This window comes from Sebastes fasciatus, chromosome 9, assembly GCF_043250625.1.
Source record: "Sebastes fasciatus isolate fSebFas1 chromosome 9, fSebFas1.pri, whole genome shotgun sequence".
NCBI classification, from domain to species: Eukaryota; Metazoa; Chordata; class Actinopteri; order Perciformes; family Sebastidae; genus Sebastes; species Sebastes fasciatus.
The window spans coordinates 11,410,554-11,433,362 of record NC_133803.1 but is presented as its reverse complement, the minus strand read 5'-3'; the positions used below and the strand labels follow the sequence as shown (position 1 = coordinate 11,433,362).

Genomic DNA, 22,809 nt, shown 5'->3' with positions numbered 1-22,809 from the left:
TTTTAACTGCAGTATGTGACCAGGATGATGAATATATTTTAGACTACTGTTTAAATAAGACTGTTCTGTTTATTTATTTACTGTTAATTAATTTGTATTCAAATTTCCTGCTGCAGTCCTTCTGATCACCTAAAGATTTTCGGCATCCGTCTGAGCGTGTTGGTCCTCGTTGTCATGGTGACCTTGTTCATCTGTTTTCTGATCAAAAGACACAGTAAGTAAATGGTGAACTGATAAAACCAATTTGTGTTATAAACTTCTGTTTATTCTACAATATTTTGTTTGAATTGAAGACTAGTTTGCATAACGGTCATCGAGCATTGAGAGTCCGTAACAGGTGTTTTTTTTTCTGTCTCTCCTTTAGTGCAGACCAGAGCAGAATCATCAGCCACAACAACGGTACAATATGTGGGTTAATATATATTTTCACAGAGCAAACTGAACTACAATGTAGAGATGATTTCATTGTAATGTGTTTATGTTTACTACAGTTCTATACTGTACATTTATTGTTGTTAATAAGATACAGTAACAACAATCAGAACTCAAGAAAACATGTCTTTGATCACAAAGCTATAATATAGTATTGTAAAGTATTGTTGATGTAATCTAATGTAATAACATCTAGTAAACTTCTGTAATCTTACTGTAAATTGGATGTGTTTTTCTCCTTCAACACAGGCTGAAGAGGAAGTAAGATACGTGAGAAGAACTTCAGACGAGGTAACTTTTAACCATTAAAACCATAACTCATATTACACAATATAAATACACTTAAACACACATGAGTACACTTTTTATCATTTTTATTTTACAAACCACACCAGTAATAAATGAAACAAATTTGAAATTCATCAAAAATGGAAACTTTCATATCTCTCTCTCCTTCTTTACCCAGAGGTCTGATGCAGAGAGTAATGTGGATGGAATATAAAGGGTAAATATTAAGATAACCAAACCCTGTCTGATTCTTTTCACGTACTGTAGTTCAGTATTTTCTGCAGACCATTTTGTTCTCACCAAGTCAAAATGTTGCCCTTTAATTGAGTCTCTTATAAACTTGCATCATGTTTGCTCTTTGCATTGCATAGTTTCTTTGCCTTTCGTTCGTCATTTTCATTGGTCTTTTATTCTCCAACTGGATGAAAAGACGTCTCAGCAGCAAGTTGTTTGTTGTTTTACCCTTGCCATGCATTTGTATCCACCTCTGCATAGCGGCAAAACATTGCAAAGAAGCACTGGTCTGTTTGTTTTATAAGGGCATTGAAAAACCTTTAAGCTTATCTGCAGAACATGTATATTGAGTTTACTGAGCTTAATTATTAGGTATAAATTCACAATAATATAATCCTCATTTCTATTTTCAGGGAGTTTATACACTCAATGTATACTAGCCATGTGTTTTAACTTGTTTTTTTAATGTATATGCTGTTTTCATTCCTTTAAAAGTGAATACACATTTAATTTCATGTTTAGAGAAGTCATAATGTCAAATGTAACTGAATAAAGATACACAACATGCAGTGCACAAAGGAGTACAAGATAATTAGGGCTGTCAACGTTAAAGCAATAATTCGTCAATAAAAAATAATTTTAATGCCACTAATTTCTTTAACGCATTAACGCAACTTATGAATTTTAGGTTGTAGTGAATTCAGTTTTAAAGCTAGAGTGAAGATATCATCATATGAAACTAAAAAAACCTAATTAATTTATTGGTACCAACCATGTAGCTTGTCGAGAAGGAGGCTAAATATCGCTTCTAACTTACGTTAAATTTTGTTGAGGAAAAGACCTCTGACTAGGGGTGTGACGAAATATTGTGCCACGAAAAATATTGCAATATAAAAACGGGACAATATGCATCGTCGAGACCAAAAACTGAATCCCGATATAATGGCATAATAGATACTAGTTACAAACGGTCTCCGGGGCTAAACCAAAGCTGCAGCCTCTTCCTGCTGCTGTTCAAGGCCTATGGAAGGAGGCTGAGTATGTGTCATATCTCGGAGTACAACACATGCGCAGTAAAATCCGGTCTGCCCTCGCCGAAATTGAACCAATCGCAACGCACGGCTGCAGCTTCAGTTACACTGAGCATGAGTCATACCCAGTGGTGTGCAGTCAGGGTAGGCAGGATGGGCACTGCTTACCCAAGGCTATTAGCAAAAATGAAATTATTCAGTTAATGTTTTCGATTTCAGATACCTTACAATAGGTTTGAATGTGGCAGCATTTGGTGCTTTTCACAGCCTAATAAAAATGACAATATCAACATCACCATCTTCTGGCCAGGCAGAGGCTGCACAAGCTGTTCAGCCTTGCGTTGTATGCTATCCTTGCCTGTGGGAGGCAGTAAGGTATCCCTGCTGTGCCTTCCCATGTCATATTATCGTACGGATGTGGGTTTGCGCATGCGCAGTCAGTTCCCATATAGTTTAATATGTATCTAAAAAGGCAGATCGCTACGCTGCCTTTGAACGTAACTGTACTATGCCAGGTTGTACTTCTACGTTCACGATGCTTTCGTGACCCTCCCGGCAGCTCCTTCATACGTACAGCAAGTTCAAGCGCGGGCTCACCGACATTATGACACCGCTATCGAAGCTAAAACAATTTTCACGGCTTTCTTCTGAAGAAAAGCGTCAACTTTTAAGTCTCGGGAGACCAACGCCTGACCTAGCCGATCTTCACCAAAGGAAGGGACAGAACATTGTTTCTACTTTTCAGACCGAGTGGTACAAAGGGAAGGATTGGCTCTGTGGATGTGCTACACTGAACAGGCTGTTCTGTTTCCCATGTTTGCTGTTTGGCTGTACCACCGTCAAGGTCTGGACTAATGCAGAATATTGTGACCCAAACAATTTGCCCTGTGCGATAGCCAAGCACGAAAAGTCAGTGGTCCGCATTCAGAGCCAGATTGCTCTGAAAACATTTGAACTCAACAGAATCGACCTGGCTTTGGATGAACAACGACAGCTGAGCGTTAGCATCCACAATGAGAAGCTAAAGAAAAATAGAGAAATCCTAAAATGTCTCATAGATGCTGTATGTTTCCTTGGTTAAACAGGAGCTAGCTTTCCGTGGGAACAATGAGAGTGCAAGTTCCTCAAACCGGGGGAATTTCATTGAAATGTTGCACCTGTTAGCCAGCAAGGATGCTAATTTGGCCTCCCACTTGGTCAAACAGAATCCAAAATGACTTAATTGAAGCGATTGCAGATGTTCTGAAGAATGACATAAAAGAGGAACCGAGTGTGGCACAGTTTATTTCAGTGGAGGTGAATGAAACCACAGACATCACAAACTGGTGCTGAATAATATCCACAGTGCAGCTAAAACGAGAAGTGTAGATTATGCCTGTCAACTTTGCACATATGGTGTAAAACGAGCTGGTTATTATCACAATCTTAGCGATTTTATTTTTATTGCAAAAATAGGCCGACTGGCCGACAATATGTGTGTGTCTTCTACCATCCAGATCCAGATCAGTACGATTGAATTATGTTCCCACCACCGGACAGCACGCAGCCAGGGATCGGATTGGGAACAGAATGGCTGGTTATTAACTTTTACATATTTCTTTATTTAAAAATAAAAAAAAAAAAAAAAAATGCTTGAGGGGGCTTCACTGGGGCTACGCAGATTTGTGACGTGGCTCCAGCATCCCTTAGCCCCGGTGTAGCGCCGTGCTCGACAGCGGCGGTCGTTGTGAAATATTATACATGGTCAAAGATCGCGATCTTGTGTTGTAAATTAAGTTTATTGATTTGAAATAGCTGATGTCAGGATAACCGTATGGATGGCATGAATCATGGGGAAGAGATGTTGCACATTTTGAATACGTGGATCTGTGCAGACTATTGTGCATAGGCCTTTTTGTTTTGATGTTTTTGCTCTCTCTCTCTCTCTCTCTCTCTCTCTCTCTCTCTCTCTCCCCTCTCTCGATGGAGCTGTCGCTCTCTTTCTTTCTCCGTCTGTTTGTCTCTCTTACACAAACAATGCACTGCACTTATCAGATGTAGCCTATTGGGAGAGTGTTGTAATGGGGACTGTAATGGAGTAATTGTTTAAGTTTGGTAATGGTATTTTATGACCTTGATTTTGAAGGATTCTCTTAGACTGCGTTGTGTACTCGCCTGCTAACACATGATACATGTGTGTGCATCCCGGTCTGCGACTGCCTACCTGACCCCTGACCCTAGATCTCACGGCACAGTACTGGTCATACCCCAAGAGCCATGTCCGCCCAGTGACCCAGCCTCCTTTCATAGGCCCACAAGCACAGCGCAGTCAGTGAACAGCTGATCCGAGATGCTGCGGTTGAGACGAGTTGACGCTACGGTTGTTGATGTTTAGTAAGTGCAATAAAACTTTGCAAGTGTAAAGCCAAGATACGTTATTACACCTGTTCAACAAGCATGAACAAGATGAAAAGGTTAATGATGAAGGAAAGCAACGTTTCAATCAGCCTAACTGTTTAGGTTAGTTCGTCATGTATCTTACTGGTAAAGTGATCAGCTGGCTGAGACAAAGCCCTTAAAGCTGTTGTTGCCTGTTGAGCTTGAGTTTATATGATGAATAAATACACTCAAATAGCATTTATTATTTCATCATACACATTTCTAATTGAATGAAGGAAAAAAAAAGTTAAACTGTTCAATTCAGATCTTCACATCTGTCTCTTCTTTCTTACCCTGAGGCCAGAAGCTAAGAGTGATGTGGACGCGATGTACAGCTCTGTGGTTACTGTAGAACAAAAAAACGTGCAAAGGTTATATATTTATTTATCTACGTCATCCAATCAACTGCACCTGTTGGAGGGGGAGGAGAGATGTGTTGCAGTTGTATATTTAGAAAATGAGGAAATAGGAAATCAGTCTGTCAATGCCTCGGTTGATGTAGTTTTATCTGAATCCGCTCCCTCACCAACATGACTGTTCATCTCAGCTTTCTTCTCATCATCACTGGACTCACAGGTCGGTCACCAGGTTCATGTCACAATTTAGATATGTGGGGTTTTTTTTATGCATCTAATTCTTTAAATGTCATTGAGTAATATACCCTCCAGTTTGTATTTCAAATATCATGAAGAATATAATGACCTAATGTGTAAAAAAACAGCTAATATGAACATCTATTACATGCAGGTCATCTGAAGGAAGATTATTGTTAGTGAATAAAAGCATTAAAATGCTGTATTTGTTTCTTGTTGCAGGAATTCACAGCACAACAGTCAATGAAGTGTCAGTGAAGGCTGGAGATTCAATCTCCATCCCATGTCTCTATGACTCACAGTACATGAACCATGTAAAATACTTGTGTAAAGGATATTACAGGAAGTTCTGCTCTTATGCAGTTAAAACAAACCAACAAAATTCACAAAAGTTTTCAGTCTCTGATGACAAAAGCCAAAGAATCTTCACTGTGACTATAAAAGATCTGACAGATGAGGACACTGATTACTGGTGTGCTGTGAAGATTGATGTATTGCTAGATGTCGGAGAGTATTTTCACCTGTCAGTCACCAGAGGTAAGAGACCTTAAAGCACCTTTAAGCACATTTAAAATTTGTCACTTGTAAACACTAAGGAGGTTGTCATTGGTTACTGCATTTTTTAGTAATTATCCATCAGTTATAACTACCGTATTGTATACAACACCTCTGAAACATCACCAGCATGTACCAAAGGCTTCTGCCCTTTTCTATTGAATTTTTTTTCCCTTAAGATACGCCCAGTCTCTATGTGGATCATCATGAGATTACAGGATTTAAAGGAGGTAATATAACCATCAATTGTCACTATCTTAACTCTGGAGAAATTGCGTGGTGCAGGCTGGGCAGCTCCTGTGTGACGACGTCGTCTGGATCAATAGATGGAACAAGAGTGACCATCAGTATGAGTGTCCCCAATGTTTTCACTGTGACTATGAGTGGACTGAGGACAGAGAGCAGCGGCTGGTATTGGTGCGTTAAAGGAGACTTACAGATGCCAGTACATGTAACTGTTATTGAGCAACCTGCCACTAGTAAGTTATTATCAATTATAAATATAAAATTGTAAATTATAAATATTTGTCAAGTATCATTTATAAATGTTTTGATTTAATACAGAAGAGATATTAGGATTCATTATTGTCTTTTTACTCTAGTATTCATTGTCTTGTTTTGGATTATAGCCACTCTTACAGCAACAAGCCATTTAACCATCTTATCATCAACTCCTGAGCCTGTGAGTGTCACCACTACTTTTACAGACAAACGATCTACCACAGTTCAGGGTGAACAGCACAGGTCGGAAGCCTTCACATTTGCATTCAACTATATACACTGCATTCAAGTCTTTTTATTTAATTTGATTTGCATTATGTGATTTAAGCCCCAGTGTTCCAGTGGACCTGATGCACTTCATCATCCCTTTGAGTTTGCTGATCTTTGTTGTAATGGTGACATTGTGCATCTGGTTTGTGTTCAAAAGATACAGTAAGTCTATACTGAATTTTGATATTTCATACCAAAACGTTTTTGTTAATCGTAAATATGTTTTACCATAAATATAGACTATTGTGCATTATTGTCATTGAGCATTGATGGTCACTAATTGGAGTTTTCATTGCTTCACTTTTAGAGCGGACCAAAGCAGAATCATCTGCCTCAACAACGGTACAGTAAGATATGCTGATTCATTTCCCGTTACATTTCTCTTACAAAGAAAGAGACTCACTATCGTGGCCATTTGCTTAATTTAACACTGCCGTGATACCGAGCGAAATAAAGACTACACATTTCAGAGATTATACTGTATTGTCCATTTGCAGCTGCAGGACTGCCATGTATCACTGTAGCTGAACATCTAATAGTTATATAACGCACAATGCAACTTGATAATATCATTCTTGTGCATCTTTTGATAGGAGAAGATGGAAACTTAATTGAGCACATATGTGATGACAAACACAGTATTAGGTTTAATGAATACATCAATTATGGTTATTGGTTGCCATTCATGTTCTATCCTCTGCTCCTTCAACACAGACTCAAGAGGAAGTAACATACAGTACTGTTAAGAAAAAGAGAAGAACTTCAGGCCCGGTAAGTGACTGTATGATTATTATTGGATGAACCTTATGTTTCTTTTCTTTTTTTTTTAAGTAAGACCAACCTCAGAATTATTAATATTTTCTTTGGACTATTGTATAGAATAAGGTTTTAGTAAACTCTAATTCCTCTCATGTGTTCACCTTAAAAAAGAAGTATTTTTATGAAATGGTACATGATTACCATTTTAACAAAGGTCGTCATGTTGATGTAATCTAATCAGATCTAGTCTAATAAAATGGTGTTTAGCCTTTATTTAAATAACGTTTGGTTTGCTCCTTCATCAGGCTGAAGAGGAAGTAACATACAGCAATGTTACTTACATGAGAAAAACTTCAGTTAAGGTAACCATAAACCATTAAACCACAACCTGTATTACACAACATAAGCACAAGAAAAGACACACTCAAATAGCATTTATTATTTCATCATACACATTTATATTTGAATGATGCAAAAAACAAAAACAGGTTTAACTGTTCAATCGATCTGTTTCACATCTGTCTCTTCTTTCTTACCCAGAGGTCAGAAGCTAAGAGTGATGTGGACGTGATGTACAGCTCTGTGGTTACTGTCGAACAGCAATCTGTGCAAAGGGTACATTTTAAGAGCCCAGTCTCACACTGTTGCTCACATATATAGTGTAGCTTTTCTTAACCACATTGCTAGTGTGGCAGTTGACTCTTAGTCTGCTTTATCTTTGATCTTTCTTTCTAATTGTCATTTTTTTCTTCTGTTCTGCAACAGGTTGAAGCAAAAGATGAGGATGTAACATATAGCAGGTTGGCCCAGCACCAGCAGAACCTGTAACCCCATGTTAACCCTACATCTTATCTGCATGTCTATCACTGGACTCTTTTCTTAGATGATAGTGTTGCAATGTGTTGTCATCTGTTCTTTGGTTTTGCAACAACTTCTTACTTCTTTTTAATTTTGAGGGTTTACACCTTCCCCTTTTTTTATTCTCCTCTGCATAGCTGCAAAGTGTTTTAAACAAATGCTGAACTGGGCCTGGTTTCCCAAAAGCATCTTAAAGCTAAGATGTTTGCAATATCCATTTTACATCCCTTCTTTAGCTTAAGAGGTGTTTCCCAAAAGCTTCGACAAAAGCGTTTTACTCTTAGCAATGATCCTATCGACTCGTAGGAGGTGAAAGAGCATCTTAAGAAGTTGTTATTGTTTTTGTTCATTATAGTCTGTACTGTATTGAACAGTGATGTTGTTTAAGTGACGTTTGATGTAAAAGGAAGGATAATGTTAAAAATAAAAAATAAGAAAATGAAATGAATAACGCACAAATAAATTCAGCAATTGATCTACAAGTTTCTGTTGTTGTCCTCCTCCTTTCCTTTTTCTTGTCTTGTAGTATATTCATCTCTTCTGGCTGAAACGCCACTGTCCTGATGTTGTTTTTGCATTTTCCCCATCTTCTCTTTTCTTTTTATTAATGGTGCATGTTTGCCAAACGATTAGAGGTTTGATATAGAAAAGATTAGATTCACAATAGATGATGTGTGCATTGAAGATTATAGGAACGGCCACTGCTTCATTTGGGGTTTAAAATGTGTTTAAACCTGCAAAATATTTTTAGCATCATTTTCAGCATATTGCAATTCAAGTGTTCTGAGAGAAAACTAGATTTCTGCACCTCCTCATAACTCTGATTTCAAGCTTTAAAAATTGAACATGTGATGGGAGACTTTGGACAATCACTGGTCATTCCAGAGAGAGCGTTTATATTGGCTGTTCATTCAACGGAGGCAGCTGTCAATCACTCGCAAACTCCAACGAAACGGTCAAACTAAGCAGCGCTTATCATATATGAATCAATATTATGTTACTGTAATGCCTATTTCTCACCTCAAATGTTTTCAGAAATATCTTGTAGTATACTGTTTAGCTTTAAAATGAAAAAGTTTGCTCAGGCTGGTGGGCGGTGCTTGTTCTCTATCGTATCGAGACTATCTCTCCAGCTTACATATTCCATATGTATGGGGAATGATCTCACCTAGGTCAGGTGACGTGGATAGTTTTTAAGACACACCGGCACTGCCGGCCACGCCCAGACGCGAGTCTATAAAGCGCATGGCGTGGGATCATTGCCATTTTGATCTCCACTTTGGTGCAGAGCGTGTGATACAGAAAAGACAAAAAAAAAAAAAGAAACTCAAACCAGAATATCAGGGTTACAGCATCGAGTCCACTTACCTGGTGTAAGAAGCGGGCGTCTGTCTCTGGCAGCCTCCCTGGACTGCTGTTGTCCCTGTCTGGTTACCGTGTCTCCGATGTGCTGCGTGGCGGCTAATCCGGTTGACCGAGGTACCGGTGCTTCCAGGACGTATTGCGAGAGTCGCTAACGCGTCCAGAGGCAGTTTGTCAGCTGTGCCGTTAAATCGGCTACAGCGGCGAACGTTGACCGGTGTGGGTGTGTGTTCCTGTCCTGCTCCGGCGGGTACAGAACACGTAGTCTACACGCTGTAGTCGCAGCAGTGAGGCTCCACTTTTGGCTGTCGCAGTCCCGGCTGCAGCAGGAAGACCGAGACACTTCTATGGTTTCCTGTTGAGCCCTCTGCCATGTTTGGTCCGGAAAGGTAAGTATGTTGCAACAGGCCAGGGAAGCCCGGCACGATGCTCGGGAGATGCCCGTTGCCCTCTGTCGGTGGCCCCGTGGGGGCCACCGACAGAGGGCACCTCCACCCCAGGGCCTGTTGCGCAGCCCCATTGGGGTCCAGAGGACGTTGGACCCCAGCTGGAGGCGTTTCATAGGCAGAGGGCTCGGTGGCAAGGAAAGAAAGGGGGGCGTGGCCGAGGTCAGAGACCCTCTAGACCTAGATCTAGTTTACGAACGCTGGGGTGACAGCGTACACTGGACTGGCCCCTGGACAGGTCAGCACATGAACGTGTTGGAGCTGAGAGCAGTTCACCTCGCACTAATGCACTTTATGCCACGTCTCCGTGGGCATCAGGTGCTGGTAAGAACCGTCAGCACCGTAGCTGCAGCCTATGTCAACAGGCAGGGGGGGCCTGGGCTCTCCCCTCCTGTGCCGGCAGGCACACAAGCTTTGGACAGTGGGTGCACCCCCAGGTTCTGTCTCTGAAAGCGGTGCATGTGCCAGGCTCTACAAACACAGCAGCAGACCGGCTGTCCAGAGGAAGTCTTGACCCGGGGGAGTGGAGGCTACACCCCGAGGTTGTATCGGAGATCTGTCACCAGTTTGGTACAGTGGACGCAGATCTGTTTGCCTCCAGGGAGACGACAAATTGCCCTCTGTTCTTCTCCCTGCGGAGGGACAACCCCCCTCTTGGGACAGTCGCTCTGGCGCATCCATGGCCTCAGGGCCAACTGTATGCCTTCCCTCCATTCAGCCTTCTCCCGCCTCTTCTTCGGAGCAGGCGGAGAACAGGAGAGTGATTCTGGTGGCCCCAAACTGGCCCCACATGACATGGTTTTAAGCCGGCATTCCACCTCTCCTGCACGGAGCCCCATGGGAGCTTCCAGTCAGGAGAGACCTGCTGTCTCAGGCATGGGGGTCACTGTTCCACCCCTTCCCCCGGGGTCTCAAGATCTGGGCCTGGCCCCTGAGAGGACAGGGTTCCTCGCTATGGGGTTGCCAGAGCGGGTAGTCACAGCCCTCCGAGGGGCTCGGGCGCCCTCAGCTAGGGCAGCCTACTCCTATCGGTAGGGTGGTGTTCCTGTCATGGTGCGAGGCACAACAGGTGGACCCTTTGGCCTGTACGGTTCAAGACATCCTGCAATTCTTGCAGGAACAGTGAGATGCGGGGAAGTCCTCCACCACCCTCAAAGGTATGGTGGCAGCTATTAAGGCTGCTCGGGTTGGGGAACTCAGACTCCCCGAGAGCGGCTGTGTTCTGATCTCGCAGTTCCTCAAAGGGTCTCATAGGCTTACAGCTCGTAGTAGAGGGCCGGCTGCGCCCCTCTGGGATTTGGACCGCGTCTTGGGGGCATTGCAGCGCCCCCTTTTGAGCCTATTGCATCTGCAGAGCTGGAATGGCTGTCACTTAAAACTGCCTTCCTTCTGGCAGTGACCTTCTGCGAGGAGAATAGGGGAGCTGCAGGCTCTTTCTATTCATCAAAGCTGCTGCAGGTTTCTGCCGGATGGTGCGGGGGTGATCGTTCGCCCTAATCCGGCTTTCCTCCCTAAAATACTCTCGGAAATGCACATGAGCCAGTCAGTTGAGCTTCGTCATTTCTACTCCCCTCAAGAGAGGGAGGGAGCCGACTGACAACAGCCGACACTATGCCCGGTTAGGACCCTGGCTATGTACATAAAACAAACGCAGGTGTTTCTTTCAAACCGGAGTGCTTGGGTAGGCCACTGTCGAAGTCAAGGGTGTCACGTTGGGTTGTTGAGACAATTCAACAGGCTTACAGGGAGATGGATGGGCCGTTGCCACCAGGGGTGCGTGCAGACTCGACACGAGGTGTAGCGACCTCATGGGAACTGTGGCGGGGTGCCTCTCTAGACCAGATTGCACGGCAGCCACATGGTCAGCTCCATCTACCTTCACCAGATTCTATCGCTGAAATGTTGCAGCCGGCGCCTCCTTTGATGAGTTGGTGCTGGGTGCAACCCGGATGTTACTTAATCCTACCTGCCCATAGGGCTGGGCCTCCTTATCAGGTCCCCCTGTTGGGGTGATAAGTGTCTCCCCTCAGTCAGCTTAGCGTCTTGCGGGCTGACCTGAACGGCTTTCCTCCCAGTAGAGGCCTTAGCATCTGGCAGGGCCTGTTAACTGGTTGGAGTGTAATGGTGTACATTGTAAACAGTTCGTCTGTGGAGGTGCACATAATTATGGGTCTGCACCGTCTCCTCACGGTGTGTCTTACAGAGTTCCCCATACATATGGAATATGTAAGCTGGAGAGATAGTCTCGATACAATAGAGAACGTTTGGTTACGATGTAACCTTTGTTCTCTGAGTGAGAGACTATCTCTCCAGTATGAGGCCGCTCGGAGACACGTTACGATCAAAAACTAGCAATGATCCCACGCCAGCGCATGCGCTTTATAGACTCGCGTCTGGGCGTGGCCGGCAGTGCCGGTGTGTCTTAAAAACTATCCACGTCACCTGACCTAGGTGAGATCATTCCCCATACATATGGAATATGTAAGCTGGAGAGATAGTCTCTCACTCAGAGAACAAAGGTTACATCGTAACCAAACGGTATTTCCTCAACTGATCTCAACATGGCTGCAGGGTCACAGATTTCACTGATAGTTTACATTGTAAACTCAGCCTGTGTCTCCTTTGTGGTTACTAAAACGCAGTTTTCGGAAGATGGATAAGTTCACTCAAATAGCATTCATTATTTCATCATACACATTTGAAGCAAAAAAACCCAGAAAAAAACAGGTTTAACTGTTCAGTTGATCTGTTTTACGTCTGTCCCTTCTTTCTTACACACTTGTCAGATGCTAGGAGTGATGTGGACGTGATGTACATCTCTGGTTATTGTAGAACAACAAACTGTGTAAAGGATATGTATTTTTATCTATCATCAAACCAATTGCAACTGTCTTACAGGAGGGGGAGGAGAGATTTTAAGTGTTGCAATTGCATATTTAAGAAAATGAGGAAATAGAAAGTCAGTCTGTCAGTGCCTTGGTTGATATAGTTTTATCTGACTCTGCTCACTCACCAACATGACTGTTCATCTCAGCTTTCTTCTCATCATCACAGGACTCACAGGTCGGTCACCGGGTTTGTGTCACAATTTAGAAATGTGGGGTTTTTATGCATCTAATTCTTTAAATGTCATTGAGTAATATACCCTCCAGTTTGTATTTCTAATATGTTGAAGAATATAATGACCTAATGTGTAAAACAACAGCTAGTATGAACATCTATTACATGCAGGTCATCTGAAGGAAGATTATTGTTAGTGAATAAAAGCATTAAAATGCTGTATTTGTTCTTGTTGCAGGAATTCACAGCCTATCATTCAATGAAGTGTCAGTGAAGGCTGGAGATTCAATCTCCATCCCATGTCTCTATGCCTCAAAGTACATGAACCATGTGAAATACTTCTGTAAAGGATATCATTGGTCCTCCTGCTCTTATATAGTTAAAACAAACCAACAAAATTCAGGAAAGTTTTCAATCTCTGATGACAAAAAGCAAAGAATCTTCACTGTGACTATAAAAGATCTGACGGTTGAGGACACTGATGATTACTGGTGTGCTGTGAAGATTGATGGAGGGTCAGATGTCGGAGAGAAGTTTCACCTGTCAGTCACCAGAGGTAAGAGACCCTAAACATCTTTAAGCACATTTCAAATCCTTTGTGAACACTGAGGAGGTTCTCATTGTGTGCTGCATTTTTTTAATTACTTTGTCACTCTACATTAATGGGAATAAATGTAAGGTATGAGGACAGTAATTATCCACCAGTTGTAATAAGACGTCTGAAACATCACCAGCATGTACCAAAGCCTTCTGCAATTTTCTCTTGAATACTATTTGTTTTCCCTTAAGATACGCCCGGTCTCTATGTGGATCATCAGGAGATTACAGGATTTAAAGGAGGTAATATAACCATCAATTGTCACTATCGTAACTCTGGAGAAATTGCGTGGTGCAGGCCGGACGTCTTCTGTGTGACGACGTCGTCTGGATCAATAGATGGAACAAGAGTGACCATCAGTAGGAGTGTCCCCAATGTTTTCACTGTGACTATGAGTGGACTGATGACAGAGAGCAGCGGCTGGTATTGGTGTGTTAAAGGAAGCTTACATATGCCAGTACATGTAACTGTTACTGAGCAACCTGCCACTAGTAAGTACTATAAGTAATTTGCATTTATGAAAGTTATAAAAGTTTATAAAGTACAACAATCTATGTGTTGATTTAATACAGAAGTGATATTAGCATTGAGTATTGTTGTATTACAGTGGTGATCATGGTGCTATTATTTACACAGATACAGCAACAGGTTTAACCCCTGTGTCACCCACTCTTGAACCTGTGAATCTCACCCCTGCACCCACAGCTCAGGGTGGACACCCAAGGTCAGCAGCCTTTGCATTAACATACAGTATTTAGAGAAATGTGGACATTTTGTGATCCAGAAAACAGTCCTTGTAAGAATCTGTACATGTGTTTTTACTGACATTAGAAAATAAGTTCTACTGTAAGACTAAATAACTTTTTAACTGCAGTATGTGACCAGGATGATGAATATATTTTAGACTACTGTTTAAATAAGACTGTTCTGTTTATTTATTTATTGTTAATTCATTTGCATTCAAATTTCCTGCTGCAGTCCTTCTGATCACCTAAAGATTTTCGGCATCCGTCTGAGCGTGTTGGTCCTCGTTGTCATGGTGACCTTGTTCATCTGTTTTATGATGAAAAGACACAGTGAGTATATGGTGAACTGATAAAACCAATTTGTGTTATAAATTTCTGTTTATTCTACAATGTTTTGTTTGAATTGTTGACTAGACTGCATTACACAGTAGAGATGATTTCATTGTAATGTGTTTATGTTTACTACAGTTCTATACTGTACATTTATTGTTGTTAGGAAGATACAGTAACCACAATCAGAACTCAACAAAACATGTCTTTGATCACAAAGCTATAATATAGTATTGTAAAGTATTGTTGATGTAATCTAATGTAATGCCATCTAGTAAACTTCTGTAATCTTACTGTAAATTGGATGTGTTTTTCTCCTTCAACACAGGCTGAAGAGGAAGTAAGATACGTGAGAAGAACTTGAGGCGAGGTAACCCTTAACCATTAAAACCACAACTCATATTACACAATATAGGCACACTTAAACACACATGAGTACACTTTTTATCATTTTTATTTTACAAACCACACCAGTAATTACATGAAACAAATTTTAAATTCATTAAAAATGGAAACTTTCATATCTCTCTCTCCTTCTTTACCCAGAGGTCTGATGCAGAGAGTGATGTGGATGGAATATAAAGGGTGAATATTAAGATACCCAAACCCTGTCTGATTCTTTTCACGTACTGTAGTTCAGTATTTTCTGCCGACCATTTTGTTCCCACCAAGTCAAAATGTTGCCCTTTAATTGACTCTCTTATAAACTTGCATCATGTTTGCTTTGCATTGCATAGTTTCTTTGCCATTCCTTCCTCGTTTTCATTGGTCTTTTGTTCTCCAACTGGTTGAAAAGACGTCTCAGCAGCAAGTTGTTTGTTGTTGTTTTTTTCACCCTTGCCATGCATTTGTATCCATCTCCGCATAGCGCCAAAACATTGCAAAGAATGTTGTATGTTGTATATTGGGTTTACTGCGCTTAATTTATTAGGTAAAAATTTGCATTCTCATTTCTATTTTCAGGGTGTGTATACGCTCTCATTGTATACTAGCCATGTGTTTTAACTGATTATGCTGTTTTCATTCCTTTAAAAGTGAATGCACATTTAATTTCATGTTTAGAGAAGTCATTATGTCAAATGTAACTAAATAAAGATAAACAACTTAATGGTTGCTGTAGAACAACAAACTGTGAAAAGGATTTATATTTATTTATATACATCATCCAATCAACTGCACCTGTTGGAGGGGGAGGAGAGATGTGTTACAGTTGTATATTTACTAAAATGAGGAAATAGAAATTCAGTCTGTCAGTGCCTTGGTTCATGTAGTTTACTGTATCTGACTCTGCTCCCTCACCAACATGACTGTTCATCTCAGCTTTCTTCTCATCATCACTGGACTCACAGGTCGGTCACCAGGTTCATGTTACAATTTAGAAATGTGGGTTTTTATCCATCTAATTCTTTAAACGTCATTGAGTAATATACCCTCCAGTTTGTATTTCAAATATGTTGAAGAATATAATGACCTAATGTGTAAAACAACAGCTAATATGAACATCTATTACATGCAGGTCATCTGAAGGAAGATTATTGTTAGAGAATAAAAGCATTAAAATGCTGTATTTGTTCTTGTTGCAGGAATTCACAGCATAACAACAGTCAGTGAAGTGTCAGTGAAGGCTGGAGATTCAATCTCCATCCCATGTCTCTATGACTCACAGCACATGAACCATGTAAAATACTTGTGTAAAGGAAATCATTGGTTCTCCTGCTCTTATGCAGTTAAAACAAACCAACCAAGTAGTTCAGGAAAGTTTTCAATCTCTGATGACAAAAGCAGAGGAATCTTCACTGTGACTATAAAAGATCTGACTGATGAGGACGCTGATTATTACTGGTGTGTTGTGGAGATTGATGGCGGGCCAGATGTCGGAGAGAAGTTTCACCTTTCGGTCACCAGAGGTAAGAGACCTTAAAAATCTTTAACATTTAAAATCCTTTGTGAACACTGAGGAAGTTGTCATTGTTTGCTGCAATTTTTTAATTACTTTGTTACTCAAAATTATAGAAAATAAATGTACAGGTTGAGGACATTAATTATCCACCAGTTGTATTAAGATGTCTGAAACATCACCAGCATGTACCAAAGGCTTCTATTGAATTTGTTTTCCCTTAAGGTACGCCCAGTCTCTATGTGGATCATCAGGAGATTACAGGATTTAAAGGACATACTATAACCATAAACTGTCACTATCGTAACTCTGGAGAAATTAAGTGGTGCAGGCTGGGCAGCTCCTGTGTGACGATGTCGTCTGGACCAATAGATGGAACAAGAGTGACCACCAATGCAAGTGTCCCCAATGTTTTCACTGTGACTATGAGTGGACTGAGGACAGAGAGCAGCGGGTGGTATTGGTGTGCTATAGGAAGCTTACAGATGCTAGTACATGTAACTGTTACTGAGCAACCTACCACTAGTAAGTTATTATAAATTCTAAATATAAAATTGTAAATTCTAAATATTTTCAAGTATCATTTATAAATGTTTTGATTTAATATATAAGATATATTGGTATTAATTATTATCATTTTACTCTAGTATTAATTGTCCTGTTTTGGATTATAGCCACTCTTACAGCAACAAGCCATTTAACCACCTTATCATCAACTCCTGAGCCTGTGAATGTCACCACTGTTTTTACAGACAACTCATCTACCACAGTTCAGGGTGAACAGCACAGGTCAGAAGCCTTCACATTTGCATTCAACTATATACACCGCATTCAAGTCTTTTCATTTAATTTTATTTGCATTATGTGATTTAAGCCGCAGTGTTCCAGTGGACCTGATGCACTTCATCATCCCTTTGAGTTTGCTGATCTTTGTTGTAATGGTGACATTGTGCATCTGGTTTATGTTCAAAAGACACAGTAAGTCTATACTGAATTTTGATATTTCATACCAAAAGGTTTTTGTTAATCGTAAATATGTTTTACCATAAATGTAGACTATTGTGCATTATTGTCATTGAGCATTGATGGTCACTAATTGGAGTTTTCATTGCTTCACTTTTAGAGCGGACCAAAGCAGAATCATCTGCCACTATAATGGTACAGTAAGATATGCTGATTCATTTCCCGTTACATTTCTCTTACAAAGAAAGAGACGCTCTATCGTGGCCATTTGCTTAATTTAACCCTGCTGTGATACCGAGCGAAATAAAGACTACACATTTCAGAGACTATACTGTATTGTCCATTTGCAGCTGCAGGACTGCCATGTATCACTGTAGCTGAACATCTAATAGTTATATTACACAAAATGCATTTTGATAATATCATTCTTGTGGATCTTTTGATAGGAGAATAGAGAAAGCATTGACAGATAGAAACTTAATTGAGCACATATGTGATGACAAATACAGTAATAGGTTTAATTAATAAATCACTTATGGTTATTGGTTGCCATTCATGTTCTGTCCTCTGCTCCTTCAACACAGGCTCAAGAGGCAGTAACATACAGTACTGTTAAGAAAAAGAGAAGAACTTCAGGCCGGGTAAGTGACTGTATGAATATTATTGGCTGAACCTTATGTTTCTTTTCTTTTTTCTTAAGTAAGACCCACCTCAGAATTATTAATATTTTCTTTGGACTATTGTATAGAATAAGGTTTTAGTAAACTCTAAATCCTCTCATGTGTTCACCTTAAAAAGGAAGTATTTTTATGAAATGGTACATGATTACTATTTTAACAAAGGTGGTCATGTTGATGTAATCTATTCAGATCTAGTCTAATAAAATGGTGTTTAGCCTTTATTTAAATAAGGGTTGATTTGCTCCTTCATCAGGCTGAAGAGGAAGTAACATACAGCAATGTTACGCAAATGAGAAAAACTTCAGTTAAGGTAACCATAAACCATTAAACCACAACTTGTATTACACAACATAAGCACACGAAAAGACACACTCAAATAGCATTTATTATTTCATCATACACATTTGTATTTGAATGATGCAAAAAACAGAAAAAGGTTTAACTGTGCAATCGATCTGTTTCACATCTGTCTCTTCTTTCTTACCCAGAGGTCAGAAGCTAAGAGTGATGTAGACGTGATGTACAGCTCTGTGGTTACTGTCGAACTACAATATGTGCAAAAGGTAAATTTTAAGAGCCCAGTCTCACCACTGTTGCTCACATACATGGTGTAACTTTTCTTAGCCACACTGCTAGTGTGGCAGTTGACTCTTAGTCTGCTTTATCTTTGATCTTTCTTACTAATTGTCATTTTATCTTCTGTTCTGCAACAGGTTGAAGCAAAAGATGAGGATGTAACATATAGCAGGTTGGCCCAGCACCAGCAGAACCTGTAACCCCATGTTAACCCTACATCTTATCTGCATGTCTATCACTGGACTCTTTTCTTAGATGATAGTGTTGCAATGTGTTGTCATCTGTTCTTTGGTTTTGAAACAACTTCTTACTTCTTTTTAATTTTGAGGGTTTACACCTTCTCCTTTTTTTATCCCCTCTGCATAGCTGCAAAATGTTTCACACCAGTGCAGAACTGGGCCTGGTTTCCCAAAAGCATCTTAAAGCTAAGATGTTTGCAATATCCATCTTATGTCCCTTCTTAAGCTTAAGAAGTGTTTCCCAAAAGCTTCGACAAAAACATTCCACTCTTAGCAATGATCCTATCGACTCGTAGGAGGTTAAAGAGCATCTTAATTCATTACAGTCTGTACTATATTGAACAGTGATGTTGTTTAAGTGACGTTTGATGTAAAATGAAGGATAATGTTAAAAATAAAAAATAAGAAAATGAAATGAATAACGCACAAATGAATTCAGCAATTGATCTACCAGTTTCTATTGTCTTCCTCCTTTCATTTTTCTTGTCTTGTAATATATTCATCTCTTCTGGCTGAAACGCCACTGTCCTGATGTTGTTTTTGCATTTTCCCCATCTTCTCTTTTCTTTTTATTAATGGTGCATGTTTGCCACACGATTAGATGTTTAATATAGAAGAGACTACATTCACAATAGATAATGTGTGCATTGAAGATCATAGGAATGGCCACTAGCTTCATTTTGGGTTTAAAATGTGCTTAAACATGCAGAATATTTTTGGCATCATTGTGCAAAAGCTCCATAATAACCTTTCTTCATATTGTAATTCAAGTGTTCTGAGAGAAAACTAGATTTCTGCTCCTCCTCATGGCTCTGTTTTCAGGCTTTAAAAAATCTAGCCCGTGACGAAAGACTTTGGCCAATCACAGGTCATTTCAGAGAGAGAGCGTTTCTATTGGCTGTTCATTCAACGGAGGCAGCTGTCAATCACTCACAAACTCCGATAAAACAGTCAAACTCGGCAATCAATAATCAATATTCTGTTACTGTACTGTCTGTTTCTCACCTCAAATGTTTTCAGAAACATCTTGTAGTGTACTGTTTAGCTGTAAAATGAAAAAGTTTGCTCCAGCTGGTGGGCGGTGCTTGGTATTTCCTCAACTGATCTCAACATGGCTGCCGGGTCACAGATTTCACTGATAGTTTACATTATAAACTCAGCCTGTGTGTCTCCTTTGTGGTAAATAAAAACGCAGTTTACAAAAGATGAATAAGTACACTCAAATAGCATTCATTATTTCATCATACACATTTGAAGCAGGTTAAACTGTTCAATTGATCTGTTTCATTTCTGTCTCTTCTTTCTTACCCAGTTGTCAGAAGCTAAGAGTGATGTAGACGTGATGTACAACTCTGGTTACTATAGAACAACAAAATGTGCAAAGGATTTGTATTTTTATTTATCATCCAACCAATTGCAACTGTCTTACAGGAGGGGGAGGAGAGATTTTAAGTGTTGCAATTGAATATTTAAGAAAAGCAGGAAATAGAAAATCAGTTTGTCAGTGCCTTGGTTCATGTAGTTTTATCTGACTCTGCTCACTCACCAACATGACTGTTCATCTCAGCTTTCTTCTCATCATCACTGGACTCACAGGTCGGTCACCAGGTTCATGTTACAATTTAGAAATGTGGGTTTTTATGCATCTAATTCTTTAAATGTCATTGAGTAATATACCCTCCTGTTTGTATTTCAAGTGTGAAGAATATAATGACCTAATGTGTAAAACAACAGCTAGTATGAACATCTATTATATGCAGGTCATCTGAAGGAAGATTATTGTTAGAGAATAAAAGCATTAAAATGCTGTATTTGTTCTTGTTGCAGGAATTCACAGCCTATCATTCAATGAAGTGTCAGTGAAGGCTGGAGATTCAATCTCCATCCCATGTCTCTATGACTCAAAGTACATGAACCATGTGAAATACTTCTGTAAAGGATATCATTGGTCCTCCTGCTCTTATATAGTTAAAACAAACCAACAAAATTCAGGAAAGTTTTCAATCTCTGATGACAAAAAGCAAAGAATCTTCACTGTGACTATAAAAGATCTGACGGTTGAGGACACTGATGATTACTGGTGTGCTGTGAAGATTGATGGAGGGTCAGATGTCGGAGAGAAGTTTCACCTGTCAGTCACCAGAGGTAAGAGACCCTAAACATCTTTAAGCACATTTCAAATCCTTTGTGAACACTGAGGAGGTTCTCATTGTGTGCTGCATTTTTTTAATTACTTTGTCACTCTACATTAATGGGAATAAATGTAAGGTATGAGGACAGTAATTATCCACCAGTTGTAATAAGACGTCTGAAACATCACCAGCATGTACCAAAGCCTTCTGCAATTTTCTCTTGAATACTATTTGTTTTCCCTTAAGATACGCCCGGTCTCTATGTGGATCATCAGGAGATTACAGGATTTAAAGGAGGTAATATAACCATCAATTGTCACTATCGTAACTCTGGAGAAATTGCGTGGTGCAGGCCGGACGTCTTCTGTGTGACGACGTCGTCTGGATCAATAGATGGAACAAGAGTGACCATCAGTAGGAGTGTCCCCAATGTTTTCACTGTGACTATGAGTGGACTGATGACAGAGAGCAGCGGCTGGTATTGGTGTGTTAAAGGAAGCTTACATATGCCAGTACATTTAACTGTTACTGAGCAACCTGCCACTAGTAAGTACTATAAGTAATTTGCATTTATGAAAGTTATAAAAGTTTATAAAGTACAACAATCTATGTGTTGATTTAATACAGAAGTGATATTAGCATTGAGTATTGTTGTATTACAGTGGTGATCATGGTGCTATTATTTACACAGATACAGCAACAGGTTTAACCCCTGTGTCACCCACTCTTGAACCTGTGAATCTCACCCCTGCACCCACAGCTCAGGGTGGACACCCAAGGTCAGCAGCCTTTGCATTAACATACAGTATTTAGAGAAATGTGGACATTTTGTGATCCAGAAAACAGTCCTTGTAAGAATCTGTACATGTGTTTTTACTGACATTAGAAGATAAGTTCTACTGTAAGACTAAATAACTTTTTAACTGCAGTATGTGACCAGGATGATGAATATATTTTAGACTACTGTTTAAATAAGACTGTTCTGTTTATTTATTTATTGTTAATTCATTTGCATTCAAATTTCCTGCTGCAGTCCTTCTGATCACCTAAAGATTTTCGGCATCCGTCTGAGCGTGTTGGTCCTCGTTGTCATGGTGACCTTGTTCATCTGTTTTATGATGAAAAGACACAGTGAGTATATGGTGAACTGATAAAAACAATTTGTGTTATAAATTTCTGTTTATTCTACAATGTTTTGTTTGAATTGTTGACTAGACTGCATTACACAGTAGAGATGATTTCATTGTAATGTGTTTATGTTTACTACAGTTCTATACTGTACATTTATTGTTGTTAGGAAGATACAGTAACCACAATCAGAACTCAACAAAACATGTCTTTGATCACAAAGCTATAATATAGTATTGTAAAGTATTGTTGATGTAATCTAATGTAATGCCATCTAGTAAACTTCTGTAATCTTACTGTAAATTGGATGTGTTTTTCTCCTTCAACACAGGCTGAAGAGGAAGTAAGATACGTGAGAAGAACTTGAGGCGAGGTAACCCTTAACCATTAAAACCACAACTCATATTACACAATATAGGCACACTTAAACACACATGAGTACACTTTTTATCATTTTTATTTTACAAACCACACCAGTAATTACATGAAACAAATTTTAAATTCATTAAAAATGGAAACTTTCATATCTCTCTCTCCTTCTTTACCCAGAGGTCTGATGCAGAGAGTGATGTGGATGGAATATAAAGGGTGAATATTAAGATACCCAAACCCTGTCTGATTCTTTTCACGTACTGTAGTTCAGTATTTTCTGCCGACCATTTTGTTCCCACCAAGTCAAAATGTTGCCCTTTAATTGACTCTCTTATAAACTT

The 22,809-nt window shown here is 39.8% G+C and overlaps 4 protein-coding genes and 1 long non-coding RNA gene across 5 annotated transcripts in view; all 5 read left to right on the top strand.

Annotated features, from left to right (window-relative positions):
* Positions 1 to 4,878: 4,878 nt before the first annotated feature.
* Positions 4,879 to 8,387, top strand: LOC141773884 (uncharacterized). The gene is made up of 10 exons (XM_074646039.1): positions 4,879 to 4,979; positions 5,219 to 5,533; positions 5,731 to 6,030; positions 6,181 to 6,295; positions 6,381 to 6,484; positions 6,630 to 6,664; positions 7,037 to 7,093; positions 7,387 to 7,443; positions 7,622 to 7,696; positions 7,847 to 8,387. The coding sequence occupies exons 1-10, from the start codon at positions 4,934 to 4,936 to the stop codon at positions 7,907 to 7,909; spliced, it is 1,167 nt and encodes a 388-aa protein (XP_074502140.1). The 5' UTR covers positions 4,879 to 4,933; the 3' UTR covers positions 7,910 to 8,387.
* A 3,714-nt stretch (positions 8,388 to 12,101) lies between these two features.
* Positions 12,102 to 13,913, top strand: LOC141773578 (CMRF-35-like molecule 4). The gene is made up of 3 exons (XM_074645422.1): positions 12,102 to 12,162; positions 13,046 to 13,363; positions 13,597 to 13,913. The coding sequence occupies exons 1-3, from the start codon at positions 12,102 to 12,104 to the stop codon at positions 13,911 to 13,913; spliced, it is 696 nt and encodes a 231-aa protein (XP_074501523.1).
* A 1,871-nt stretch (positions 13,914 to 15,784) lies between these two features.
* On the top strand, positions 15,785 to 16,917 carry LOC141773577 (CMRF35-like molecule 5). Its single transcript, XM_074645421.1, has 3 exons — positions 15,785 to 15,830; positions 16,065 to 16,388; positions 16,604 to 16,917. The coding sequence occupies exons 1-3, from the start codon at positions 15,785 to 15,787 to the stop codon at positions 16,915 to 16,917; spliced, it is 684 nt and encodes a 227-aa protein (XP_074501522.1).
* Positions 16,918 to 20,386: 3,469 nt separating this feature from the next.
* On the top strand, positions 20,387 to 21,531 carry LOC141773576 (polymeric immunoglobulin receptor-like). Its single transcript, XM_074645420.1, has 3 exons — positions 20,387 to 20,432; positions 20,664 to 20,981; positions 21,215 to 21,531. Exons 1-3 carry the CDS (start codon positions 20,387 to 20,389, stop codon positions 21,529 to 21,531), a joined length of 681 nt encoding a protein of 226 aa, XP_074501521.1.
* Positions 21,532 to 21,665: 134 nt separating this feature from the next.
* LOC141773886 (uncharacterized) overlaps positions 21,666 to 22,809 on the top strand; it is a 48,548-nt gene continuing 47,404 nt past the window's right edge. Inside the window, exon 1 of the long non-coding RNA XR_012595201.1 lies at positions 21,666 to 21,747. This is a non-coding gene — a long non-coding RNA (uncharacterized LOC141773886). The remainder of the gene's footprint in view (positions 21,748 to 22,809) is intronic.

Bases quoted from the DNA above. Each gene is read 5' to 3' on its own strand.
- LOC141773884 (XM_074646039.1), top strand. From the start codon at position 4,934: ATGACTGTTCATCTCAGCTTTCTTCTCATCATCACTGGACTCACAG. The intron at 5,534-5,730 runs GTAAGAGACCTT...TTTTCCCTTAAG, and splicing joins TCACCTGTCAGTCACCAGAG to ATACGCCCAGTCTCTATGTG. The intron at 6,485-6,629 runs GTAAGTCTATAC...CTTCACTTTTAG, and splicing joins GTTTGTGTTCAAAAGATACA to AGCGGACCAAAGCAGAATCA.
- LOC141773578 (XM_074645422.1), top strand. From the start codon at position 12,102: ATGATCCCACGCCAGCGCATGCGCTTTATAGACTCGCGTCTGGGCGTG. The intron at 12,163-13,045 runs GTGTGTCTTAAA...TTCTTGTTGCAG, and splicing joins GGGCGTGGCCGGCAGTGCCG to GAATTCACAGCCTATCATTC. The intron at 13,364-13,596 runs GTAAGAGACCCT...TTTTCCCTTAAG, and splicing joins TCACCTGTCAGTCACCAGAG to ATACGCCCGGTCTCTATGTG.
- LOC141773577 (XM_074645421.1), top strand. From the start codon at position 15,785: ATGACTGTTCATCTCAGCTTTCTTCTCATCATCACTGGACTCACAG. The intron at 15,831-16,064 runs GTCGGTCACCAG...TTCTTGTTGCAG, and splicing joins CATCATCACTGGACTCACAG to GAATTCACAGCATAACAACA. The intron at 16,389-16,603 runs GTAAGAGACCTT...TTTTCCCTTAAG, and splicing joins TCACCTTTCGGTCACCAGAG to GTACGCCCAGTCTCTATGTG.
- LOC141773576 (XM_074645420.1), top strand. From the start codon at position 20,387: ATGACTGTTCATCTCAGCTTTCTTCTCATCATCACTGGACTCACAG. The intron at 20,433-20,663 runs GTCGGTCACCAG...TTCTTGTTGCAG, and splicing joins CATCATCACTGGACTCACAG to GAATTCACAGCCTATCATTC. The intron at 20,982-21,214 runs GTAAGAGACCCT...TTTTCCCTTAAG, and splicing joins TCACCTGTCAGTCACCAGAG to ATACGCCCGGTCTCTATGTG.